The 25,034-nt window shown below is 39.0% G+C and overlaps 1 protein-coding gene and 1 long non-coding RNA gene across 9 annotated transcripts in view; one reads left to right on the forward strand and one right to left on the reverse strand.

Annotated features, from left to right (window-relative positions):
- LOC147829209 (uncharacterized) overlaps window positions 1–14,817 on the forward strand; it is a 115,622-nt gene extending 100,805 nt beyond the window's left edge. The window contains exon 3 of the long non-coding RNA XR_015449313.1: window positions 1–14,817. This exon is cut by the window's left edge and continues 57,308 nt beyond it. This is a non-coding gene — a long non-coding RNA (uncharacterized LOC147829209).
- The window catches only part of Creb5 (cAMP responsive element binding protein 5), a 418,076-nt gene continuing 405,011 nt past the window's right edge, over window positions 11,970–25,034 (reverse strand). For 7 of the 8 annotated variants that reach the window (XM_004839496.3, XM_087206598.1, XM_087206596.1 and 4 more), the window contains 2 exons: window positions 19,306–19,414; window positions 11,970–18,401 (listed from right to left, as the gene is read on the reverse strand). In XM_004839496.3, coding sequence (XP_004839553.1) covers window positions 18,238–18,401; window positions 19,306–19,414 — 273 coding nt within the window. In that variant the 3' untranslated portion in view covers window positions 11,970–18,237. Of the gene's footprint in view, window positions 18,402–18,424; window positions 18,748–19,305; window positions 19,415–25,034 lie in introns of those variants that run through there. The other variant, XM_087206595.1, reaches the window with a different exon arrangement.

The following is a 25,034-nucleotide window of genomic DNA, read 5'->3' on the forward strand; positions in this document are numbered from 1 at the left end:
GCTATTCAGAGAAATTGCCAGTATGCATTTAAATATTTTCTCATCTGCTCATGGATTATAAAATAAGGTCTATTTGTAAATAAATATTTTAATGTTTCCTACTAATTAGAATCACCCTAGAAAACAAGATTTCCTACCTAACCCCTCTCTAGTGCTGGGGATAGAACCCAGGCCTTGAGCAGGCTAGGCAAGCATTCTACCATTGAGCTAATCTCCAGCCCCTATCTGTATCTTTAAACAATAGAATTCCTCAAGTTGTGCATTTGACTAGACTGCCTTGAGGATGGTATTCATGACCCTGCTTGAGAATACAGTACTTGCAGCATGTTATAGATTTTGCTATGAAAGCTCCTCAGCTCCCTTGTCCTGACTGAACTTCCTGATGGATCAACCTGTTCTTATATGAAATCAGTAGTTTTCAAATCTGAGTCACCTGCAGAGCTTGTGAACTCACAGTTCACCAGGTCTCCATCCCAGGGTTTCTGCAGGTAGATCTTGAGACATTGCATTTCTTATAGGTTCCTTGGGTGATGCTCCTGCTGGGGTCAGGGGACGACACTTTGTGAACCACTGAAATCAGTGACTTTCCGGCCCTCTGAATCAGTCACTTTCTTACCCACTCATATTCATGGGCATCCTATTATATTAGTGCAAGAATGTGCACATAAATTGTTCAGTACTCTATGGTACTCCATAGTAAAAAGGCACTATAATTATTTAGCATTTCCTATAGCTTTTCTCTGTCTTGTTTTGTTTTTTCCTGGCTATGACTTACACTGTTGCAACCTCTATGTGTCAAGAATTCAGTAGATTTCCAAGGTGTCTTAGCTGCTGGAAACTATCCAATGAGCTTAATGGAAGTTTTTCTCTCATGACAGCTGATCAACTAATAAACAAAAATTTTCTTCCAATTTTCTCATCAGAAAATGATCTGATCTCTATCAGAAAGCAGATTTTTCACAACTTTCCTAGATGTATTTATGTAAAGTAAGTGATAGATTATCCAACAGTTAAGCTTGATTATGTCAACTGGATTGGCTCAGAGCCTCCTAGGGGATTGGTGGAGGACACTTTGATCTGTCCGGGTGGATCTGAAGGTGTGACCTTGGGCACTCTATCTGGGTCCTTGCTCCTTTCTCTCTGGTGCTGTTCCCCTCCTCTGCTTCCCAGCTGCCATGAATAAAGCAACTTTGTTCCGTCATTACCTTCCACCATAATGTTCCTGCCTTGGAGCCAGGTGGCCATGGACTGAATCCCCTAAACCCTGAGCTAAATTAAACGTCTCCTTTAAGTTGTGGTTGTCTGGTATTATGTGTCATGAATAGGAAAGCTGACTAACAGAGTAATACAGCTTTAAATTTTGAATTTTGTTCTCAAGGTACAAATGATGGCTGCAGTTCTTACTTCTGAGTTTTATTTTATCAGCAAATTAAGTTGCTGCTTTGTAAAAACAATTTAGGCATACACTACGGATAACATTTCCCCTTGATGGAAATTGCAGGCGATGGGCTGAGACAGATATGGGGGGGAGGTGCTGGAAAAGGAGTGGAAAAATGTTGAAATCAATATAAGCAGAGAAGGCTACAACCTGTACCAGAATCAGTGAGTTTCTGTGGTCTTCTTAGGCCCTTTGGTTCTGTTTCTATTTCTTCCTTTGCACAACTAAGTTCTCTAAATTAAGGCCAGAAATGAAGAAGCTCTATGTGAAGGAATACTTTTCAAATTTTAATGTCTCATCAATGACCTGGGGTTCTTGTGAAAATGTGGATTCTGGGTCACAGGGTCTGGAAAGGGACCTGAGAATGAGCATTTCTACCAGCTCCCAGGCAATGCCAATGTGGCTGGTCTGCTATCACCAGGCCCAGCTTCACAGGAAGGTGTCAGGGCAGTCCTGCAGGCAGGGTGAGGCCCTAAAGCATCTCACTGATTTCTTTTCATCACTGCTGTATCATTTTGGGGGACAGGGGGAAGGAGTTACTGAGGGTTGAACACAAGGCTTTCCACTGAGGTACATCTCGAGCTCTTTAAATTTTTAATTTTGCAATGGGATCTCGATAAGTTGCTCAGGTTAGGCTTGAGGTTGTGATCTTCCTGCCTCACCCTCCTAGCTGGGCATTACAGGTGTATATTACCACTCTCAGCTTGTATCTTCTTATTTTATTGCCATTCCATCAAATGTTTGGTTCCCTTACTTCACTGCTGCCACTTACTAAGCCAGAGCTTGTGTGCTTCTCTCTGCTTGATCCAAGTGATTCTGAGGTTGTATAGTTCATATCTGGAGATTATTGAGCAAATGCTCTGCTCAGCTATTTTTCAAATCTCTCTCTTAAGACAGGCATCTTTCTCCTGTGCTCAACTGCCAGCCTGTCTCTGTTTTCCAAATGACTCTCATCCCTTGGTTTGGGTGTTTTAAAGTCAGGGGTTATTTTCTGGCCCTTCTCCTAGCTTTTGAGCACAAAGATGAACTAGGGGAAAGCAGGTGATCCCATGGCTGCTTTTGGCTCACTAGTGGTTTGGTGGGTACCAGCCCCAGCCTAGGGAGTGAATGATAGGATGACAGTTTTTACATGAAAAGGCCAGCTTTCTTCATTTGCATAATTTCAGTCCTTTTCAGTGCCTGGTGTGCATTGGACCCCAGTGAGTTGCTACGCAGGGCAGTGCAATAAATTTTTATTGAGCACCTTGTGTATTTAAGGCACCTGTGAGGATACCAGTCTAGGCTTTTAAGGTGATCATACTCAGGAGAAAAACTTGGACAAAAGGGGAATTCATGTAGGTGAAGACTGAAATAGTGTTCTACTAAGCAGTGACCCAGCAAGTCACTGCTACAATAACCCGGATGGCCAGGCCAGGCTTCTCCCATGCTTTCAAAATCCCCCAACCCGATTGTTAGCATCCATGTTAGCCAAAACAGATCTGGCTACTTCCACAGAATCTGCAACTTTCCTGAATTTTTCCTATAGCCAACATACAGTACTCAGAGATTATGTTTTGTAGCTGCAGTGGAGGTAGTTCAAATTTCTTAGCATGCAGGCTTTCCCTCAGTTTTTCACAAGTAACATTTCCTAGGCACTGTGCTGGCATTCATGAATATCACCTCACCAGGTATGTTTGGTCCTGATTTTACAGGTGCTGACTGAGGCCTTGGGAGGTTAAGTTGCAGGTTAAACAGCTAATGACAGAACCAGCATTCTGGCCTGGAAATGCTGACTTCAGGTTCTTTGTACTTTCTCCTGCCCCATGGGATTTGTGTATTTAAGGAAGAAATATTCCTTAATGCATTGCTCATTTGCAATTTTTATTTTTATTGTCCCTGATGAATTTGTGTTGTACTTTGCTGGTGAGAAGAACTTTAAGATTGTTTAAAAAATAAATACAACTAAGTGGCTTGGAGAGATTGGTTTTGGAAACTCTTTAATGTGAACCTAAATATTTTAATCTCTTATTAGTTAATGCTGTTTTGATTCAGTTACAAAGTGGCCTGGGCACAATAGAGTAAGTATCATCATTCCATCATTAATGTTTAATGCACACTGTTTGGATTTGAAGACTATTGTTGTAGTAACCAGATCTCCCAGTGCAAAGTTCCTCAGATCTGAGAGGCAGGCTGCTCACCCAAACACACAAATTAGGCCTTGTAACTGGGACAGTGTGGGAGAGTTTCATTTGAATGCACTAAAAAACTCAATGTGTAACCAGCCTTATCTTTTCTTGTTTTATTTTAAAAGAGAATTTTCTTATTTTGCTGTTCTAAAAGGCTCCCTTTGAATGATATTAATATAATTTCTAGGGCCAAGAGGTAACACAAACAAAACAAAATATAAAACCACAAAACAAAACATTGACCTAGAAATCAGAAGGCTTGGTGTCCAGTTTCAGTTGTGTGACCTTGAGTGAGTCATTTAATGACCTTGGGCCTCTGATTTCTTGCTGTAGAATGAGAAACTTGAACTAGCTATTCTCTGAAGGTTGCTCTCAGTTCTAGGCCCTATTTTCCTGTTTTCTGCTTATCCTTATAAGACAAAAGAAAATGTCCCTCCCCCCTTCCTTCCTTCCTTCCTTCCTTTCTTCCTTCCTTCCTTCCTTCCTTCCTTCCTTCCTTCTGCATTTGTCAAATTAGTCTACAAGCTATTAAAAAACAAAAACAATTCAGTGAATTATATAACCCTAACCCTACCAAAATGTAACTTAACTTCTTGCTTCTGCAAGATGGGTTCAGGCACCTTTCACCTGCTGCTTCTCTGTCCACCTCAGAATCCACTGCAAGATCCTCCTCTGGGTAGAGAAGAGAGTCTGGAGGATCTGGCAGAGGTTTAGGGGTGAGAACACATCATACTGCCCATGAAAGGTCACGTAGTTCCACTTAGATATTAGTGGATGTAGAAAAAGTGGTTGACCTGTGATTTCCCAGGAGGAAAATAAAATGGTTTGGTGAATGCATAACAATGTCTCATGCATAGTTTATTCATTACAAATATTGATTGAGTGGCTATATACCAAGCGCTGTAGTTACAAAGGAACATGACAGACTTACTTTCTTCTTATGGGTCTTAATTCTAGTGGTGGAAATTAACTGTGCTTGTATGTATGCAATGAAAAAAATATATATATATATGTAATATATATGCTGATTAACTGAGATTAAAAATAACATTGCAAGGCAATAATAGGCAATTTTTGATAACTTATTATAAACCAAGGTTGTATACCCAAGCATCATTCTGAGGGTTTCACATATACATTCCTATCTCTGTCATTTAACCCTTATAGTAGCCTCATGAACCAGATACTCTTATTATACCCATTTTGTGTATTAGAAAGCTGAGTCCCAGCAAGATTAAGTACTTTACCAGATTCTGACAGCCAGAAAGTAGGAAAGCCAAGATATAAACCCAGGTGATGTGGATGGCAGAGCCACACCCTGTCCTGCTGTTCTGAAAGTGTGTACCTGTGTGGAGGCAAAACTCACCTAGCTGTCTCTTTCTTGGTGCCTGCCCATGATTAATTTGCTGAAAACTAAGGAACACATGAGAGGGAATGTGTAAAAGCACTTTGTAAACTGGAAAACATTATAATATAATGTGTTGCTTTTTAAACCACTCCTGACTTGAAAATCCTGGATGGCTTCCTGTTTTCTACAGCATAAAACTTAAATTCACTAGACCATCACTGTCTTGCTCCTGTTTCTTTCTCTCCTCCTCATAGCCTACCACACTATACAGATCCCAGAATAGAGCAGGTCCCAGAATGGGAGCCATATATTCCTGCCCATTTGGCTATCCAGTGTCAGTACATCATTTCTTGCATTCTAGGCCAGCACTTGTTCTAAATCTTCTTTGTACCCTCCATAGTACTAAAAGTAAGCATTAAATAAAAAGTAAGGAGGAACGCAGATAATACAGATTTAAGGTGACTGATACAGACTCAGCCCTTCCCATGAGGCACAGGTAGGATGGTTTTGCACAAGACATTTTGCTCTTGCAACTCTGTTCTCAGGGGCTGGGAAATGGCAAAGAAACAACAGGAAACATGCAGCCCTCAAAGTTCAACCAGAAAGTTTGGCTTCTTAGGGTCAGGAAAGCATTTTGTTCAAAATGGAGTATATTTTGTAATACTGCTGATATGGTTTATATCTAGATGTCTCCCCAAAGCCTCATGTTCTCATAGGCAGGGCTTTTAAAACATGATTGAATCATAGGGGTGCTATAGTTAAACGTGATGTTAGGAGGCAAGGCCTGTTGGAAAAAGCAGATCACTGGGTGTGACTGAGAAGGGTCTATTTCCTCCCTGGATCCTCCTGTACTCTCTGCTTCCTGGGTGTCATAGCATGAGCAGCTTTCCTCAGTGACATGCTGCAATGCTGCTTCTGTCCTGGAGCCAGAGGACATGGGCTGAAATCCCTACAAACGTGAGCCAAAATAAATCTCTCCTCCTTTAAGTTGTATCAGGTATTGTGTCTAAGGGATGAAGAAAGTAAGACAACCACTAAAAGGTAATAGCACACTCTCCAAAACATAATGGTGGAAGTAGCTATACATGGAGAAGATTCATCTAATTGATTTGTACAGGGGCATGGTCTTAGCACTCTTTTAAATAAGAGCTACAGAAGAAAGCACACACACTTAATGAAAGCCCTGTGTTACAGCGGGAGCTTATGACCCAATGTAGCAGATGCTACCCATTCTCCATGTCACCTTTGCTCAAAGAACGTCAGAGTGCTTGGGATAATGACATGTCCAGACTCTAGGGATGGATGATGGGAAGGCTAAACCAGTGTTTCCAAACTTCTCCCAGGTCCTGACTGTAGAATCTGCTACTAATGCATAATACATTGTGCCACCATAGAGTGGATTGGAAGCATCAATATGAGGCTTGGGAAAAAAAATCTATCACATTCTCTTCATATGGTCAAGGTATGATAGAATGGATAAAATACAAATACTTTGAGAGATATGAATTAATAAATTTTGATTTTTTTCAAATAAAATATTTCCTATTTTTTAATGAGAAACTCAAGTTCGCTTCCAGAAACCTAAAATATAATGTCAGATTTTAGGCTTGCAATAAATATAATTTCTCATCCATCTTTTAATGATGATTTCTTCAAAATCGTGATAGTCATCACATAAATTGGTGGCGAGAACTGTATTTATAACCATTCAAAATTTGTAACAGTTGATATATTTTTTGAAAAAATCTAACATTTCTTAGACAAATGTAATATTAAAATTTCATGCGATAATATGAGTGTTTCAATTCCAGTCAAAATGTTCCTATCAAGTGTTGCAAAGCCATCACAAAGTTCTAATTTGTAGAATATCCAGTCCATTTGCAGATAGCCTGGATGCTACTCAATTGCACACAGGTATGTGATGTTAGGACGTGGAGCCTGGTCAGAGGAGGTGGGTCCTGAAACTGAGGAGGTCCTACCAGAGTCTGGCCTGCCAGGAGCCCCAGCTTAACTTCCCTGATCTCCAATCCCTCCTTGGACTCTTGACGGGAATCCCTCCATCCGCACGACAGGCCACCTGTTCCTGTGCATGTGTTAGGTTCTCCAGTAGCTGTTGCAAGGAAGCAGCGTCCCATACCACCATTGAGTACTAGACATTTCTCCTTATGCTCACCACTGAGTGGGAACACAGGGGGACAGCACTGGACACCACTCTATAGGCTACCATCTGAGGGGCTCTGAAAGAACATGCTTAAGCCATAAACACCATTCATGACAACAAGGGCTCAGTTTTACATGCCATAACTGTAACCTATAGGCCATACACAGTACAGTGCACTAGCTGGGAAACTCAGCTCTAAGCAAGCATGATGAGCCTGTTCTATTTCAGAGAGCTGAAAGCCACGAGTGGCCAAATGTCTCAGTTCTGGCCAGTGAAATCCAGCTAAATTGCTCAAGGGTGGAAAGAGTTAAGGGCACATTTTTATTTTCCTAATAAAAGAGGATAAGAGAGGATGTCCTTGGTGCTGATCCTTATCCCATGCCTTCTGTCTTGAGTAGGGATGTGCTCTAGAGCTTCAGCAGTGATCTTGTGACCAGGAGGAAGGAGCAAGCAACAGGGACAATCAACAACACCACAGAGCTGCTGGTGCTGATGTCAGCAAGTGTCAGGAACAATGCCAAGGCCTCTATCTCCAGACTTCTTCTTATGTAAGCAAAATAAGCTCCTAGTCAAGCCAACGGACATTAAATTGTCTGTTGTTTGTGTTCAAACCTGTATCCCTTACACATTACTATTACTATATACCTAAGGACACATAGGGAATGAAAGACATCAGACTCCTTTATTTATTCATCAAAGTATTCTTTAGGACTTTTCCATCCCTGAACAAATATAAATCTAGTTTTACAAACATTTTTAAGAAGAATAACTTAATTTTGACTTGGTATCTGTGAAGTAGGCATGGATATTCACTCTGCAATACACGCAGTTTGTCCCTCTGTTCCACACATTCTCTTTACTATGACAAGGCCCTGATATGTGGAATGACAGTGAGCTGTATCTCCTTTTGTGGATTGGGAAACAATACAACTACCTTCCTGTTAGTGTAACAAAGACTCAAAGGCTGAAGACGGTCAGGGAGTTCCTCATGGTGGCCTTAGGAATAGTACATTGGTTAGACCCCTACGACTTCTAAATAACAGAACCCACTTGAACTACCTTAAACAAAAAGACTTTCATCAGAAGGAGCCTGGGCTATATCACAGTAAAACCGTGCTGTGGAAGAGTTGTGGTGGCAGCAAGCCATTAAGAGCTGCTTAAATAGGAAATGACTATTTGCAGAGCTCTCTTTCTGTCTCTTGCTCTTGCACTCACCATGTTGACTTTCTTTCTCTGGCCACAGACAGAATTCCTTTGCTTGGCAGGAACAGCTCCTGTAGCTCCTGAAGTCTTACATCTTTTTGACACAGTTACCAAAGAAAGAGTCTAACTCCCTAAGTTCCCTGCTTGCTGTCCTGTCTTTGGTTCTCATTCTTTCACTGTGAGCTAAGAGCAGAGTCTAAGAACCTATGGCCAGAGACAATGTCATGGGATCTCTTGCAGGAGCCAGATGGATGAAGAAGCCAGAAGCTTCTTCTGGCAGGGGTTGTGAGCAGAGCTCTCTACAGAGCCACCATAGACACTGTCCCCATGTCACCCTGAGTATGTTAGTGCTGACAGACGAGATGCATAAGGAACAGAGATGAGTGTTTGCTTGAAGTCATAGGAAATCAATAGGCAATTTGGCATTAAAATACAGAACTATTAATTCTTACTTTAGACTGTTACATTCTTTTTAGGCTCTTGTCCTGCCTTCTTTGTAGAGTTTTCATTTCTTTCTTGGAGTCTTGTTGAGAAAAACTCTCCTCTTGTCATAAAGATCTTAACACAGTTACCAGAATACTTGGAAGGCATTTGGGGAGAAGAATATTTTCTAACCTCACCTGAAGAGATACTATTCCAACATCCTTCAAACATGAATGCTTTAGAATCACCTAGAGATCGTAAGGAAAATATAGCAATGATCTTTCTAGGAAAATGTGTGTAAAATTACTTGAAAGTCAGAGAGTGGAAAATCATTAGAAACATGAAAAAATACAATTTTACCCTTGCTGATGGTTCATTCTTATACTTTGAATAGGAAGGCCTACAAGTTGAGCCATATAAGTCATAAATTTTTTTAGCTTTATGAAATTCTTTTGACATTATCTTTTATGAATACTCTTTGTTTCAATTCCAAGCTTTCAATAGAAAAAGAATTCATCATTCATTCAGTAAACATTTTTTACATCTACTCTATGCCTGACTTTGTGCCAGCCTTCCCACTGCACTTTGATCTCTTGGTATATTTTAAGGGTAAGTGACTAGATTTCTATGAGGTTGTTTTAGAGATACCAACTGTTTCCCTTTAGTGATCAGTTTCTCCTCATTCCCCTTTTTGAAATTCTACTCTGCTTTCAGAAGTAGGGGGGTTGAATATCAATAACTTTGACTCTCCTGACAGAGCTGAAGCACTGATGGGGTTTGAAAGAAACACTTGGCCCAATACGGTCAGTCAGATTCTCTCTCCTGGGGAATTGGAATAGAAAGTTGGAGATATCATGGGTTGGTGATAGTTGCAGTTGGGCTCCACATCCTTACAAAATATCTATTAGTCGAGCTTTCTGGACAGGGATCCACTTCCTTTTTTTGAGACAAGAATCTCACTATATAGTCCAGGCTGGCCTTGAACTCACAATCTTCCTGCCCAGATGCTGGAATCACAGGCCTGTGCTACTGCACCTGACTCAAGGGGTCTTCTTTCTCTAAGCAAACCCAGTCAGACTAGAAGATGAATAATAAAGATCAAAGCTGGTGAACCAGATTTAAGTAAAGCATGTTCCACTTAAAATAACTCAAATATAATTGTAGTGGATTGTGTAACCAATTTTAGAGACTCAGAACAATTTTCTTTTTAAACAAAGATTAAGGAATAAGAATTGTTATGAATGAACTGGATTCTCCTATGCGATTCACTTAAGGAACATAAAGGCAGCTCTTCTGAGAAAGTACAAGTACAAAGGACATACAGGAGACCTTTTATAGCCCATTGGGTCTATCTTACAATATTAGTTTCAAGAAATTGGAAGACTGCTGACAGCTGCTACTATACCACTTCCCATGGGTCCAAGGAAATATGTTATGAATGAAGACAAGATGAAACTCAGTGGTTACTAAGAGCTTCATGACTTTATTTCCATGTTTAAACATGACCATTTTCAGTCGTAATATCATTTTGCTAGGTCTGCTACCTAACAATTATTTTTCAGATGTTATAGTTTTTCATCCTTTCAGCCATTTCAGAAAAGCATCTAAAATTGCCAAAAGGAAATAACTTCTGAAGAGGCTCCACATTTTTAGGATTTCATAACAAACATTCAGTCATATGTCACTTAACAATGGGTATATGTTCTGGAACCATGTCATTAGGTGATTTCATTGTTGTATGAATGCTATAGCATGTACTCAGGCAAAGATGACTACAACATCACAGAGCAATATAATCTTATTGGGTCCACTATCATATGTGTGGTCCATTTTTGACCAAAATGTTACACAATCTATAGCTGTATATGGGTTCCCAAACAAGACAAGTTGATTTGATAAAAACTTTTGTTGGATAAAAAAATAAAATTTGATCTAAGAACCCACCAATAACTAACCACAATAGCAAATGTAAGATGGGAGAAAATTATGAAGGTCCAGAGCTGTCAACACTCAAAGGGTAGATGTGAGATCATAATATTTTTTAAGCCAATATTAATGGCTTTTGAAATTGCAAGTGAGTGTGGAATGGTCATTAGAAAGACTCTCCTGAGAACTATGAGAATACTGAATGATTTAAATGCAAATAGAACAGATGGGATTGCATTAGAAAGGCACTCATTTCCTCTAAATTGTTATTTCCGCCCCAATTTCAAATAGTCTGTCCCTCTGTCAGGCTATGTCAGCTGATGTGTCCTGCTACTTGGTTGTAAAATATGGCTGCTCTGGCCACAGGACCAGGTGGATGGGTTGCAATATTTTGAGAACAAGGAAGAGGACAGAAAGAAAAGGGCAGGTCATCCATCCCACATATGTTTATTGTGTACCTATTGTGTGTCCACTTTTCAAGGTTTTGGGTAATAAGGGTAAATAAAATTGAAAATGCCCTTGCTCTTCTGGAGCTTACGCCCTACTTGGGGGAGTCAGACCATAAAAATAGTAGCTAAATGTAAATCATGTTGGATGGCAGTAAATACTGTAGAAGAGTCTGGCAAGGACAATGTGATTTTGGATACAGTCTGACTTCCATTTTCTAAGGCTCCCCCAGCTACCACTAGATTATTTCATTAATCCAGGTGAGAGATGCAGATGGGATGGCTTGGACAAATTCTAACAGTTAAATTGGTGCTAAATAATATCTGGATTCTGATTTTGCCAATGGATCAGATCTTGAGTATGAGAGAAAATGGAAAGTGAGGGGGAAAAAAGGAATAAAAGCTAGAAGAGAAAGGAAATGAAGGAGCTATCTAGAACATATCAAGGGCTGTTATTACCTTTAGGACTTCTCAGGAGGACAAGCCATGCACTCTAGGGTTTGAATGCCTGAGTAGCTCATATGTGATTCTTGGTTCCTAGATATAACCAGAATGTGAACTTAGAGTGCACTGTGTGTCCTGATCGTTCAGATCTGCAAATCCAAGACCTTTTACAGACAAGCATTGAGACCAACCCACTGCGCATGTGTGAGAGAGGAGCCTCAGCTAGGAAGTTGTATGGGTGAGGAATGGGAGTTAGCGATGATCTGGAAAGCAGAGAAATCTCATCCCCTTTTTCCCTCTAGATAAGAGTGACCCAGAGAGGATAAGCTTTGCTTTACAAGGTACAATGAGACTTCGTGAAGAACAGATGTCATTATCCCCAACCCTTCATTTCATCATACAAAGGTTACATATATTATTTGTATTTGAGTGCTTTATTATATTGGAATTGCAGTGATATTAACATTTGTACAAATGCACAAAATCTTGTCTCTTCTTGCTAGAAAGAGATGTAAAAATCTGACCTAGTTGAACAGTCTTAATGAACTCATTGTCCATTGGTAACAATAAATGTGTTCACAATGCAACAAAAAGCTTAACATAAAATTAAACATATTAAATGCTGCAGCAAATATTTACATGTATGTACCCCCAATTTTTCTCCTTCCAACAGGAAGGTGGTTGCTTTACAAATAGACAAACAAACACAGATGCTTTGCTGTTTATACAATGACAAACAACCCCAAGTCCAGAACTTAAAGTGACAGCACCTATTTTTTTGGGACTTCCTTAGTCAACCCTTAGTTTACACAGTGCTAAACTTTTTTTTCAATTACATTTTTTGGACAACATTTATATTACAATTGTCCTAGAACACTGCATCTGAACAGAGCCATTTTTCTGGGCCTTTTCAGAAGATTCCCCAACCCTCTGTTCATTCCAGGGAGGACACTTCAAGCTTTTCTCCCAAACAATCTTTGAAGGCAGCCCTCCTCTCTCTGGGAGGCAGGTGGGACTTAGTGGAGCTTAGAAGGAAAGCGGTGAGCAGGTCTTGTCTACTGGCTGGTTGGTTGAGAAGGGTTCTTTCTCTTAAACCCCCTGTCTTGGGCACCACTGATACCTTTCCTCGTCCCCTGCAGTGTCGGTAGCATTGGCAATTCCAATGGAGGAAACTGGAATCTAATGAGCTTATTGTGTGGAAGATTTTAATGATGTATTTAAAGCTAATTTATTCTGATCCCACATTCTCAGTCCTGAGGCTAAATGATTTTATCTTAAAAAAACAATCCTATAAAGTTCTACAATATAAAGCTTGATGTAAGAAAACTTTAAATGGCTTAGGAAGAACTTTCTAGATCCCGACTTCTAATGAGCTAGACATTGTAAGTTGGTCTGAATATAGCGGTTGATAATTATTGATTCCTTTCTGATGATAAGCTTGGAAAGGTATCAGAGTGCCACTTAAGAGTATTCATCTTTTAACAATTGCTGGCAATTTGGCTTTACCCCCCTCTTCAGCTTCGCTTAAATATTTTTTTCTCAAAAAATAGACTATTTATAAGGAAAAAAAATATAAACACTCTTTAAACAATTTGGCTACAAGCATTACATCACTGAAAAACTGCACAAGAGATAGTAAAATATTTTGAACAGACATACAACTTTTCATTTCACAACATGATGAGCTAGGTTTTTTGTTTTTAAAAATGTCTTCATTTTGGTATTGGGTTTTACTTGTAAGTTTATTGCTCCTGTGTCTTCTTATCCTTCCTTAGTCTGTAATTGTAAAACAGAGGTACTGTCCCTAATCATGTTACAAGGCCACATTGTATTTTTGAGACCTAGGAATAAAATTAATAGGGCAACTGTTATGTCAGTAGCCTCAGAGAGACTATGGCTAGGACAACTGTCAAATGTGCACCATGATGCACAAAAGAATAAGTCTCCTGGCTTATTCAGGACACTTTGGTTTGGAGGATGAGATAGAAAATTCTTAAGTGTAGCTTAGCTGCTGCCTCACATTTGTTGCATAATATAACATTTTGAACAAACATGCTATCAACAAGGAGATAAAGAGTATAAATGATATAGTGTACTGGCTCTTCTTGGCATTCTCGTAGCAGGCTTCATCTAGGCTGATGTGGGAAACACGTCTTAGCTATGCTACTCATGAATGAACACAAATGTACCTGGTGCAAATATTCTGTAAAGTATTTTAAATGATGCAGCTCAAAGCCTCCCAGGAAGGGTGGAAGAGCGAGAGGGGGTGGAAGGCAAGTTTAAGGACAAAGAATAGGTTAGAAAGAGAACGAGGCAAACAGAAAGGGATCAAAAAATCTAAAGTGCAATTTTAAAATATAAATTATTTTCAAAGCAGAAGAGATCCTAAATTGCTACGGTTCACATAGGCACAGTTTTATTCAAATTTAAATGGGTTATTTCCTTTCCCTTCTCCAATATACTTCATAATGGAGCTTGAATGGTTTAAAGCTACCACATACTGTTGGGAAGGGACTAGAAGCTCTGAGGAAGCTGGTAGTGCAAGGCCTTCTAGGAAACTGGGGTGGGGTAGAGTGAAGCAGAGATGAAGCTGATTTTATACTTTTATAAGAAAGCTGTTCCAGTTATAGTTACTGATTTCCTTTAGCTGAACTCTGCTTCCTAAATAAAAGAGCTTACTTTAAAAAGGAAAAGAAGAAATCCATGTTAAAAAAACCTGTTTAGAATGCAGATTAAAAATAACTCACAGAGCAATAAAAATCCTTGACATGTCTATGCACAGAGATCTAAGCAAACATTTCCACCAAATGATGGAGAACAGCCATCTGAAACCCTGCAAAATGAAAATACACACTACTAGAGTAGTTTATTATGGACTAATATTTAAAAAACAAATAGAACCTACAGAAGAATACTGTTCAAATGGAATGTTTAAAAATAACATTTATTAATAAATATCTTATAAAATTCTAAATTAATAGATTCCTGTTCAAATTTTGCTTTGGTCCTTGAATTCCATTGTATACATACATACATACATATATATTTTCTTAGATGGTTTTCTTAACCACAAAGAAGCACATTCTATCCTAACTGGGTGGCTAGTTTTAGAGCAATTACTGATGCTTAAAACTCCCTGGCCAAAGGCTGATCTTTTACTGTAGCTGGTTTATGATTTTAATGACAAACTCAATTAACTCACTACGATTTACTTAACTGACAGGCAACAGCCACCTGTACATTCACCACTGACACCTCGCTCTCAGAATATGCGCTCCATTTAATTTCATTGACTAGATAAGCTCTGAGAAGCATGTGCTCTGAGTAAGTCACCCTTATTATGACATATACCTTAATAGCACACACACTGCTTGTCTCCCACGAGTTGTGTTAAGAAAGTGACTTGCATACATTGATGTAGGGGTAAGAGCAAGGTGAGTAGGAGTGCAAAGGGAAAACATCTGACTTAACACCTAGTTTTGAGATTAGTACAATCATCCATGGCTGAGATTTTTCACTATACCTGTGGCATCATGGATTGGGAAATGTGTCAGAGAGAAACAATTAAGATGCAGATGCCTCCATTTAGGTGAGGATTCACCTGGCTGAAATGCTTTTAGCTATACTACGTAAGTTGTTGGCTCACAGCACATTAGGCAGGGGAGGCACTGTTTAAGTTCCCAATAGGCTGGCAATGACTTCAGAGGCAGATCCTGCCAATAAAGAAAGCCACACAGATAAAGAAAGCCACACATGGGGATAGGAAGTGCCTGCAGGACCTTCCCTCCTAAGCACTGGGGCTCTCAGGGTCATTACCACTGGTTTGCAAAAGTATGCATGGGGTGGGGGGGACTCTAACTGACTGGGAGAGGAGAATGGGTTAAAAGATGTTCTCCAAGATTGGCCAAAAGTGTAGGCTAACAAGTATAGGAGGTAACTTCAGGCAGATTCTGTGACCTAGACCTTTAGGTGAAATCCTTAGTATTGATAGGCCAAGTGTTGGATTTGACCAAAGAATCTTATTGTTTGGTATTTCAAAAACTGACAACCAGCTGGTACCTTTCATTTACTGCATTTCCATACTGTGAATGAATATACCTAAGGGCCCTGAGTATAACAAAAAGACAGTTTATCCTAATTATATATGTTGAGGGTGGTTTGCTAACGTGTGTGGTTGGTTTGCCTACTTTGCATAAAAAACAGATATAAGTGAGCTATAAATAATGCACATCAGTCATACTGTCGAGGTGCTGAATTAGGAAAACTCAGGCAAGTTTTTAACTTCAAAGGCTTTCAGGTTAACAACTAAATATTTCAATCAAGAAGTGAAAGAGAAGTAAACTAAATCATAATTTTAGTGGATTTTAGTGACAGATCACTCACTCCCTGGACATTCTGATATTACTAGTGGATTTTTAAAAAATCCATTTCATTAAGTGCTATGGATGCAGTAAAGTTTTTGCTTACTTAAAGCAAAACATAAAATAAAAATAAAATTTAAAACCCATACAATCACTTCATATAGATGGTCCTAGAAAGGAATTCTGAAAAAATTATTTTTGATTTTAAAACAGAGATACAAATGTTAATTTCTTTTCAAAGCTAAGTCTTAAACATTAGGAAACCAGTTAGGTTAAACCATTTTGTGACTGCCAGAATTTTAAAACAAACTACTAGTTCAGTATTTAAAATACTTGAAAATTATATGTTTGTCTTAAATATAATAGAAAATCCTTTTCATTTTTTTCATTTTTTTCTTTTCTTTTTTTTTCTCCTTTTTTGCATTTGTTTTGATTCTTAGACCTATATCCAAGTCCTAAATTTTACTGAACACTCAAAATCATCTTTTGAAAGCACTGCATACGTGGAAAGGTTGTTGCTAAATAGCGATTTAAAAGTAAGTTATTAGATAAAAACTGAAACTAGTTATAAAAACCATGCTTTACGGCCCTCATATTTTCTTTTTTTCCTCCAAAATAGATTCTTATACTATAGTGAGAGAGAAAAAACACATCCTTCCCTTTTCTGAACTCTTATAAAAGCGATCCATTTTGTAAAATACTGTTCTTTTCAAGCCCATAAACACTCACGCACACGCAGGCACACAAGTTAGGAGGTCAAGCATTCAAATGGAGATGAAACCAGCACTGCCTAGACCACTAGAGAGAAACATTAGCTCCTATTATTTGTGAAACATGATATTAAAACCTTAGCACAGTAGAATGGCTTGTTTCAAGGAGGCACGACTGTGGTTTGGGTCCTATCTGCTTTTCATAATGGCCAAGTCCACATTAACTTGCTGAAAATATAAATCAGAATTATTCAGAAGAGTGGAATAGCCTGTGCCACACCACATCCATGGGATTCCATCAGCAGCCAAATTGCGCCATACTGTTCTGGGCGGGGGCGGGGGCGGGGGGTGGGGGTGGCCGTGGCTGAGAGCCCCCTATGGGGACACTGAACTTGCTTTCTGTCTTTGTTTCTTCAGTAGTTGGTCTGCTTTCACCCACCAGAACAGCAGGGCTGGTTCCATAGGCTTAAGAAAAATAAAAAAAATCTTAGGCTATTAGCAGCTGATGACTGAACAATGTAATCTGTGTAGTGAATAGAGCCCTTCTGAATTATTATATAGTACATGGATTTTCAACATTATAGACAGGCCATATAAAACCAGTTGTAACTCAAGGGTGTGATGTTATAGCCCTGCATCATAATTTGGACTTTCACAATTGGGGCTTACAAAGCTCCCTTCCCTAGTGTCTCCACAGCTGGCACTCAACAGTGCTTCACCTATAACTAAGCCACCTTTTTATTTGCTCTGATTATTAAAAACATTAAATCAGGCACATTAAACATCTCCTGGTTACTATTTTGTGAAAAGCAAGAGTTGAATGAACTCCAGCTGTGGGTTACAGGCAAGTGAAGCAATGGCTACGTCTGCATTTTTGAGGTTTGTTTTTCTTTTCTTTTAACATTATTTTCTTCTTCACATGCAATGCTATAGGGGTGGGGGAGAAGACAGTTCAAATGAAGAGTCAACAGGGAGCCCAAGATACAAGGTAGGAATGAAGAAGAAAATCGGACATTTGAACAAGCGGACAAAGAGGAGAGTGGTGAGACGCTTGGGGGTTTTACTGGAACACTGACGGATCTTATAATTGTTTGTAGTTAGAGAAAAAAAGGTTGTTGGCAAGGCTGTGTGTTTACCTGGGATTCGGATGACATCACGGCACAAACTCAACATGAGTTATGATGTCATCAGGGTTCCTACCCAGTTATCTTGGAGCCGGCTCACTTAACATCTAGGTATGCCTCATTTTGGCTAAAAGCTGTGTGGTTTAACAAGATTTCATTATTTCAGGCAAAGGGCTGGACTGATAAGAATGAAACCATGGCTATATACAGAAAAGGTTCTGTTTATAAACAAGTAACTGGTACCAGAAAATTGGAGGAAAGCACCAAAGCATTTCCCAAGCTGATAGATATTAATTGCATAACTCCCTTTTTTCTTATATAACTAAGTATAAAAGACAACATTTCCCATAGTAACTATAAAAATGAAAGCCAGTCTTTGAAGGGCTGAGGAGTCTTCCAGGTCTGAGTGAATTTTAAAAATGCCCTTAAGAGAAAGGATGCATGATATGCTACAGCTCTTCTTGGAGGCGAGGTTTGACCTGTGCACTTTAAAGAATTGGATTCAGGTCTGTTCTGTGAGTAGTGAGCTGGCTGAGGGTGGAGCTTCCCACGACCTCACTGACCGACGAAGAAGTAGTGATGGTGTTATGCTGGATGACTTGCTGCTGCGGACAAGCTGGGACAGGACTTGCAGGAGGGCTACTCTCTGGACCTAGGAGAAAACACACAGACGCACACACCAATGTAGCTCTCTCTTGTGTGGACTTGCAAACTCCTCAGAAAAAAAAAATCAGTACTAGACATTTGCTTGAAATAGAAGAGTTTCACACATTTTCTTCTGGATGTTAATTTCAAAACTTCATTTTTAATCTGTAGTCACAAGACTATGCCTCTCAGGTTTATAGTTCTGAGCAAAGCCATGCTTTCTACATCAGCAGGATGATTAGATGTGTTTGGTCTTGGTTTGTGAACTTTCCATCTTGTGTTTTCAGATAGCCATCCATATATCAAATGTGGAAAAATACTCACATGTAGTGGGAGAATCTGTGTTGCTCAATCTAAAAAATTATTTGAAAATAAATTGACCTTCAGCCACAAATCACTGTTACTCCCACCATCCCCTACTCAACTTCCATTTAACTTATTGACATTTCAGATGTAGAAGCTGACTAGTGGTCTACTTTACCTACTGGTAAACTGAGAACACGTCACCAGAAAGTAATATACAGTGTATCCCAAGGCACTGGAAGTGATTCATCCAATGCCTACCTCCCAGCCCACGGATTTCTCAAGATGGATAGGCCACTGGTAATTGGCTTCCATCAGGCTACTTTCTTCCTGGCTGCAAAACTGGAATTTGGTAGGATTTTGCAATATAAAATGCTAAGGAAAGTATAGCCAGAAATTATTAGGAGGTGTTGAGCATGGTGTTGGATAGGGGTCAGGAAAGAGGGATCTCCTTGGTAGAAATGCCTGGCAGTCATTCAAGAATTCCAGTATATCTGCCTGGAAGCATAATCTACACTTTACTTTTGCTCTTACAATAAAATTCAATGCAAAATTGGTGGCCAAAAGTTGAACACACACACACACACAAAGTGAAAATAGTGACTCACTTAAATATCCTTGTGATTCTTTCTGCATGGCTGTTATTGGGCAGTCTTTGTGGGTTAATAACAATTGTTTCAGTTGGGCCACTTCGTTTTTCAACATGGAAACTTCATTCTGGAAAGAGATAAATGAAAGCCACGCTCAGGAGACGTGAGAATACAAACCCAAAGCCCAATGCATTTTCAAAAATGAAAGTGGCAAACTTTTGTATAATGTCTACATGACATTAAGGATATTATTTTAAGAGGTTCATCTGAAAACGTGCAGCTTGCCTTGAGTGTAGCCCTCACATTTACCAGGGCCTTTCTGAAGAGATTAGGTTTTAACTCAAGAGCCAAACTCAAGCATAAAAGGCTAGGTCTGAGGATTTAGCTCAGTGGTTCCACCACCTGCCTCGCAAGCTCAAGGTCCTGAGTTTGATCCTTGGTACCAAAAAAAAAAAGAAGAAGAAGAAGAAGAGTAAAAGGCTAGATCACACCCTATTTAGGTGATAGCTTCTGAAGCAGGTTTTGAAAGTGACAATCCCCTCCCCATATTTACTTACTATGTGACCCTAGGCAAATCATATAACCCAGATGACCTCCACCAACCTCATTTCTAACATAGGATTAGAAACAGTACAAAATTATTTAAGTTGTTCTGAGGATTAAATGAGGTAATGGATGCAAACACTTAACAATATTGGGTGCACAAACTAAGCACCCAATAAATTTGAGGAGAATGTGAAGGTGAGGCATGCACTGGAGAAAATTATGTACCAGGACCAGTGGCTTCCAAGTGCAGTAAGAACAGGTGGACTAACCTACTATCAGATTTCCCCCAAACATTCCACATGGGCCAAAGTGGAGTAAGCACATCCTTCTTCCCACTCGCTGCCTACTCACTGGGGCTGTGGAAGCCCAGGTAATGTGTTCACCATCTACTGGCAGGAAGATGGCAGCCCAGGGCGACCCGAGGCAATAAAATTGAGGTCATGATTGGATTCATTTGACAAGTTTAACTAGTTTGAATAATTTCAGTCTATAATCTCCCTCTCCCATATTAAAGTACTATGGATTCTGTTTTTTTTCCTTATTTACTCAGATTTCTACTTCATATAGTAATTCACAAAGGCATGCTCATAGCTTTGTAGAATAATGTTCTTGGCATTCATTGTCTACAAATAGAACTGTAGAATAGATGGCTTGCTTGAAGGTGCTTCCTCTTGATAAAAGTAAACTATAAACATCATGCTATCTAAAATAAGCAGTTTTAAAACTGTGATAAATAATACCCTCTCTCTGGCCAAGGTTCATTTGTGGCTGGCAGACATTATATTTCCCATGTAGGAAATGTTTAAAAAAAAAAAAAAAGCAGGCACACAGAAAAGGCCATTTAATGTTGCTGTCATTAAATTGAATCTACACTTGCAATATGAACTTGACTTTTCAGGCATGTATTTATCACCTAGAGTAGTAAGTTTGGGGTTCTAAAAGTTACTTAAAAATGGAAACCTGTATTAAAGAATCATTCTCATTTCTAAACTCATTTGGAGAGCTCAATGTAACATTATAAGCAACTGCATACTGAGTAACATTAATAACAAAGTAATGAAAATCTCATTTTCAAAAGCTTTTCCTTTTCTCCTCCAAACTGCAAAATAAAAATGCCTATTTCAGAAATTAGCCCTAATGATGAATAAATCACTTAACTGCACAAGAAAATTGCTCTTAAACCTGAAAACATTCATGAAGGCAAAATGCTCCTCCTACTTCTCAGTAAGTATGATTGATAAGGGGCCCTAACAGCTCAAACTGACCTTGTCAATTCTGGGGTAAGTGGGACAACTTTATTTATAGGACAATTTATTTTGGCCTCAAAACACTGACTCTTTCCTCTCTGAAATTATGCCTAAATTCAGATAACCTTTATCGTTTTCCCCAGTTCCCTCTCTGATTAAAATACCATGTATAAAAGAAAGCCACTTTCTGGCCACTATATGAAAGAAATCTGTGGCTAGAAACAAAACAGAAAAGGAAATTATGAGGGGTGTCTGTGTGTGTGCGTGTGTGCATGAAACATCATGTTATTTGCATTTAGGCTACAGAAGTAACACTTTTCTGAAATTACCACTCCCAGACACCTGCCCCTGAGTAGAAACTCTCAGGTATAGATAATGTAGACAAGAGTTCTTAGAAAATGGAATCAAGTTCCAATTTTTAGTGAATCCACACTTTTCTATTCAGACTTAAATAAAACAAACAAGGAACGTATTAAACCCAAACCCTGTTCTCTTGCTTTTTTGTATTTGGGGAAGAAAAAATAACCCTCAGTGGCTGTCTTGGAGATGGTGCGTTCAGGCCTCATTTTTTCCACCCTGTATCCCCCACAGAGCCCTGACAGGCAGCATCCGATCTCTAGGCATAAAGAGTTCATTGCCTCTTTTTAAAGAAAAAAACCCCATAGATTCCATTTTCTGGGTTTCTGCAGCTGCAAGGAGCACACCCCAAATTATTTCACAATAAACCTTTTCCTTCCATAAAACTGTTTTACTATTAAACAGCATCAACCACAGCTCTGAACAGCATATATGGGGTCCTGGCATATCACCAAAGCCTATGCAAAATATATGACATTAATGGCATTTTGTGTATAAATAGCAAACACTATTAATAAACCAGTATGCTTTAACTATATAGAATCCAAGGTTCAGAGAGTTGCAAAAGTTTGTGAAAATACAGGAAGACAGTGAACATTGTCAAAATTGAGCATCACTTAAAATATATAGGAATATGGTCATATTTCTTAATGTAACATGTTAGTCCTATTACTTAGTCAAGTTACAGTTCAAAAATGGTCAATTAATATCCTCAGTAGAGAAGAACAATTGGCCTCTTGTTTAGATCACATGCACATAAAATATTATCCTGCAAGGGACTAAGTAAAGGCCTCACAATCACAGAAATTCATCCGGCAGCAGGCAGTAAGAAAAGGACCTCTCAACTAGGACTAACAGGGTTTGAGGGTGGGGGCATAGCTCTGGGGGTAGAGTGCTTTCTTAGGGTGTACAAGTTCCTAGGTTCAATCCCTAGCACTGATTAAAAAATAAGAGCAAGAGAATAATAGGGCTTACCTTCCTAAATTACTGCACCAAGTATAAAGCAAGAGGTTTGGCCTAGTTCCAGAGTCCCTTTCAGACAGACAGCTTCTTATGCTATGATTGTTTCTGTGTGTTCTTTGTGCCTTCTACTGCAAAAGCTAATTACCTAAGTATTAACGAAGGATTCAGTCTTGATTTTTATTCATTAGTTTACTACTTTTGCTATTCTCAGAAATGCTTGTATTTCAAATCTTATATTTCCCTGGGAAGCCAGTTTTTAACACCTTAGGGCACAGTCCAAAGAACACTGATAGTTTCATCTTAGGGCAAACTTTTGTATGCCATGTATTTATCTATATTGTTGAGAGTCTATGGAAGCTTTGTCAGATTCCATAAGGGGCCTTTGGCTTAAGAAAGGTCAAGAATCACTGCCCTAGAGAAAGGAGAATAAGTTGTGTGCTGCGCACATGCATTATCAATTTAAAGATTCCATATAGAAAGACTGATGTATGAAATGCAGAAATCCTAGGCTGTACTTTAAGTAAAAATCCTTTTCAAGGTAATGTACATAGGATCACCTTGAATTCATTTTGGAAGAGAACAACCAGATAGCAAATATTTCAAAAGGTACGAAAGAAATCAAATGCGGCCTGCAAGTTTAGTAGGGAAATAAAAGCCAGAACTTCTGGAGGCATTTTCCTACTCAAAATTACTTTGCTTTATGAATTGAGAAAAATCACCATTTTAAAATTTTCTATTATATAGCTTATAATAGTTCTAGGTCTTACTATAAAAATATTTTGCAAATCTAAAGTATAAATAATTTTTGATTCTCTTGCTAAAATCAACCCTTCATTTTTTCATTTTTCTAAATAAATTTGGGTTTGCTACTACAAAACAGTCAGTCATTTAAATAGAGACCTTGAGAGGGTAGATCTCTTTGGATTATTTTTAAACCCGTAAGTTTGCCTAGGGATGAAGTAGCACCCCTGTAGAGATATTCAGTACTACAATAACATACTTTAAACACACACTCCAAAAAGTCCCTAATAGCTACATTTATACTTTTTGGCTTGGGGGGGCTGTCATTTCATTATGATAAATCCAGAATGCTTTTTGGTGTAAGCAGTAGTTTGTGCCAAAAAAATAATTATCAAAATGAGCCCTACAATGTCCCCTTTTTTGTATATTAGCTGAGACCAGGTTTGGTTGATTCTGGAACAAAGGAGTTTCAATTTGTCAAGCAACAGTTCCCATCTGGCCTATTCTCTTGCCAAGTCCCAGACCTGGGCTCATGTGTCTAAAATTTCAGCGGCAACTGCGACCATGTGTCTTTGAACTAAAAAAGAAAAGCAATTATTTCCACGGGTGACCAGATGATTTCTATATCCTCTACTGAACACAAATGATCTACTGAGTACCACATCAACATGATTTTACTCACTCTCTCCCAGAAAAATGATATTGATTCCTTCAATTTAAGGACTTTCTAAAATAAAAGGTCTCAAAGCAGTGAGTAAGGTGGATGGGAGACTTGCCTGAGTCCTCATTCTGCTACTTACTGGTTGTGTGACATTTGGGAAGACTCCTCATCTCTCCAAATGTCAGTTCCTCCCTTTATAAAATGTCAGATTGGGTGGCTTCTAATTTTTCCCTAATTCCTATACCTGTGTTGACCTCATGATTTGCTATGAGACTACGAAATAAAGTCTGGGGTTTTGATTTTTGTTTTCTTAGGTCTGGATTTTCCAGTTTGAAACTGGGCAGCCTAACTAGAAGGTTCTGTGTTGGGAAACAACTCAAAAGTGGCAGGTGGCCATCCAGACCTTGGGTATTCCGTTTGGCTGGGGTTTGTTTGCTTAGCACCTTCCATTTCTGTTTACTTAAAATTTGGCTCACTGAACCAGCCTCAAAAGAGACACCTTTTTCTTTTGACAAAGGTCCAGTGAGAGGGAAAGGGTCACTGCAAGGTAGCAGAATCGGCAACGTCCTCTCCAGTATCACAGGGTGTGACGCAGAACACTCAACGTCACAGAAAAGACTGATGGTTGTGGCTTTCATCCTTCTAAAGCAAAGAAGTGGTTGGAAAATATCAACAGCCTTTTCAGAGTTTTTTCTCTTTCTTCAGTACTGTGTTAATAACCATATATTGCTGCCTGTTGCATGGATTAAGTAGGATTTTTCCCCCTGGTTTTTAGGAGCCAGAGTTCTAGTATCTCTTTTCCTTAGACATTTTCGCTCTAAAGACAGGTAAAACAAAAAGCAAAACAAGCAATCATATAATGTATTAAGGTCAAGAAAAGGGTAAATTTACCTTACGGGTTTCCTGAAAGCAATCATAAATACGTACATATCAATTCATGAACATATCTGACCTCAAATTCAATTAGCATCTTTGCTTTGCTGGCTCCCTGCTGTGATCTTTTCATGTTTCATGCTCAAGGACTGCAGACATGATACTTGAACATGAAACACACAATAATTCTGCAAGGAATCATATTAGGTGACACTGATTTAAAAACTTGTTGGCATCTGATACATGTCAGCTAGCCACTCACAGATACTTCATCTAAGGCAGTGGTTCTTGACTCAGGCAAATTCTGTACCACCACCATGCTCCTCGGCCCAATCAGGGGACATTTGCTTGGACAAGAT

This window comes from Heterocephalus glaber, unplaced genomic scaffold (genome assembly GCF_053883595.1).
Source record: "Heterocephalus glaber isolate CG9 unplaced genomic scaffold, H.glaber_assembly_v1.0 deba00000676, whole genome shotgun sequence".
In the NCBI taxonomy this organism is placed as follows: Eukaryota; Metazoa; Chordata; class Mammalia; order Rodentia; family Bathyergidae; genus Heterocephalus; species Heterocephalus glaber.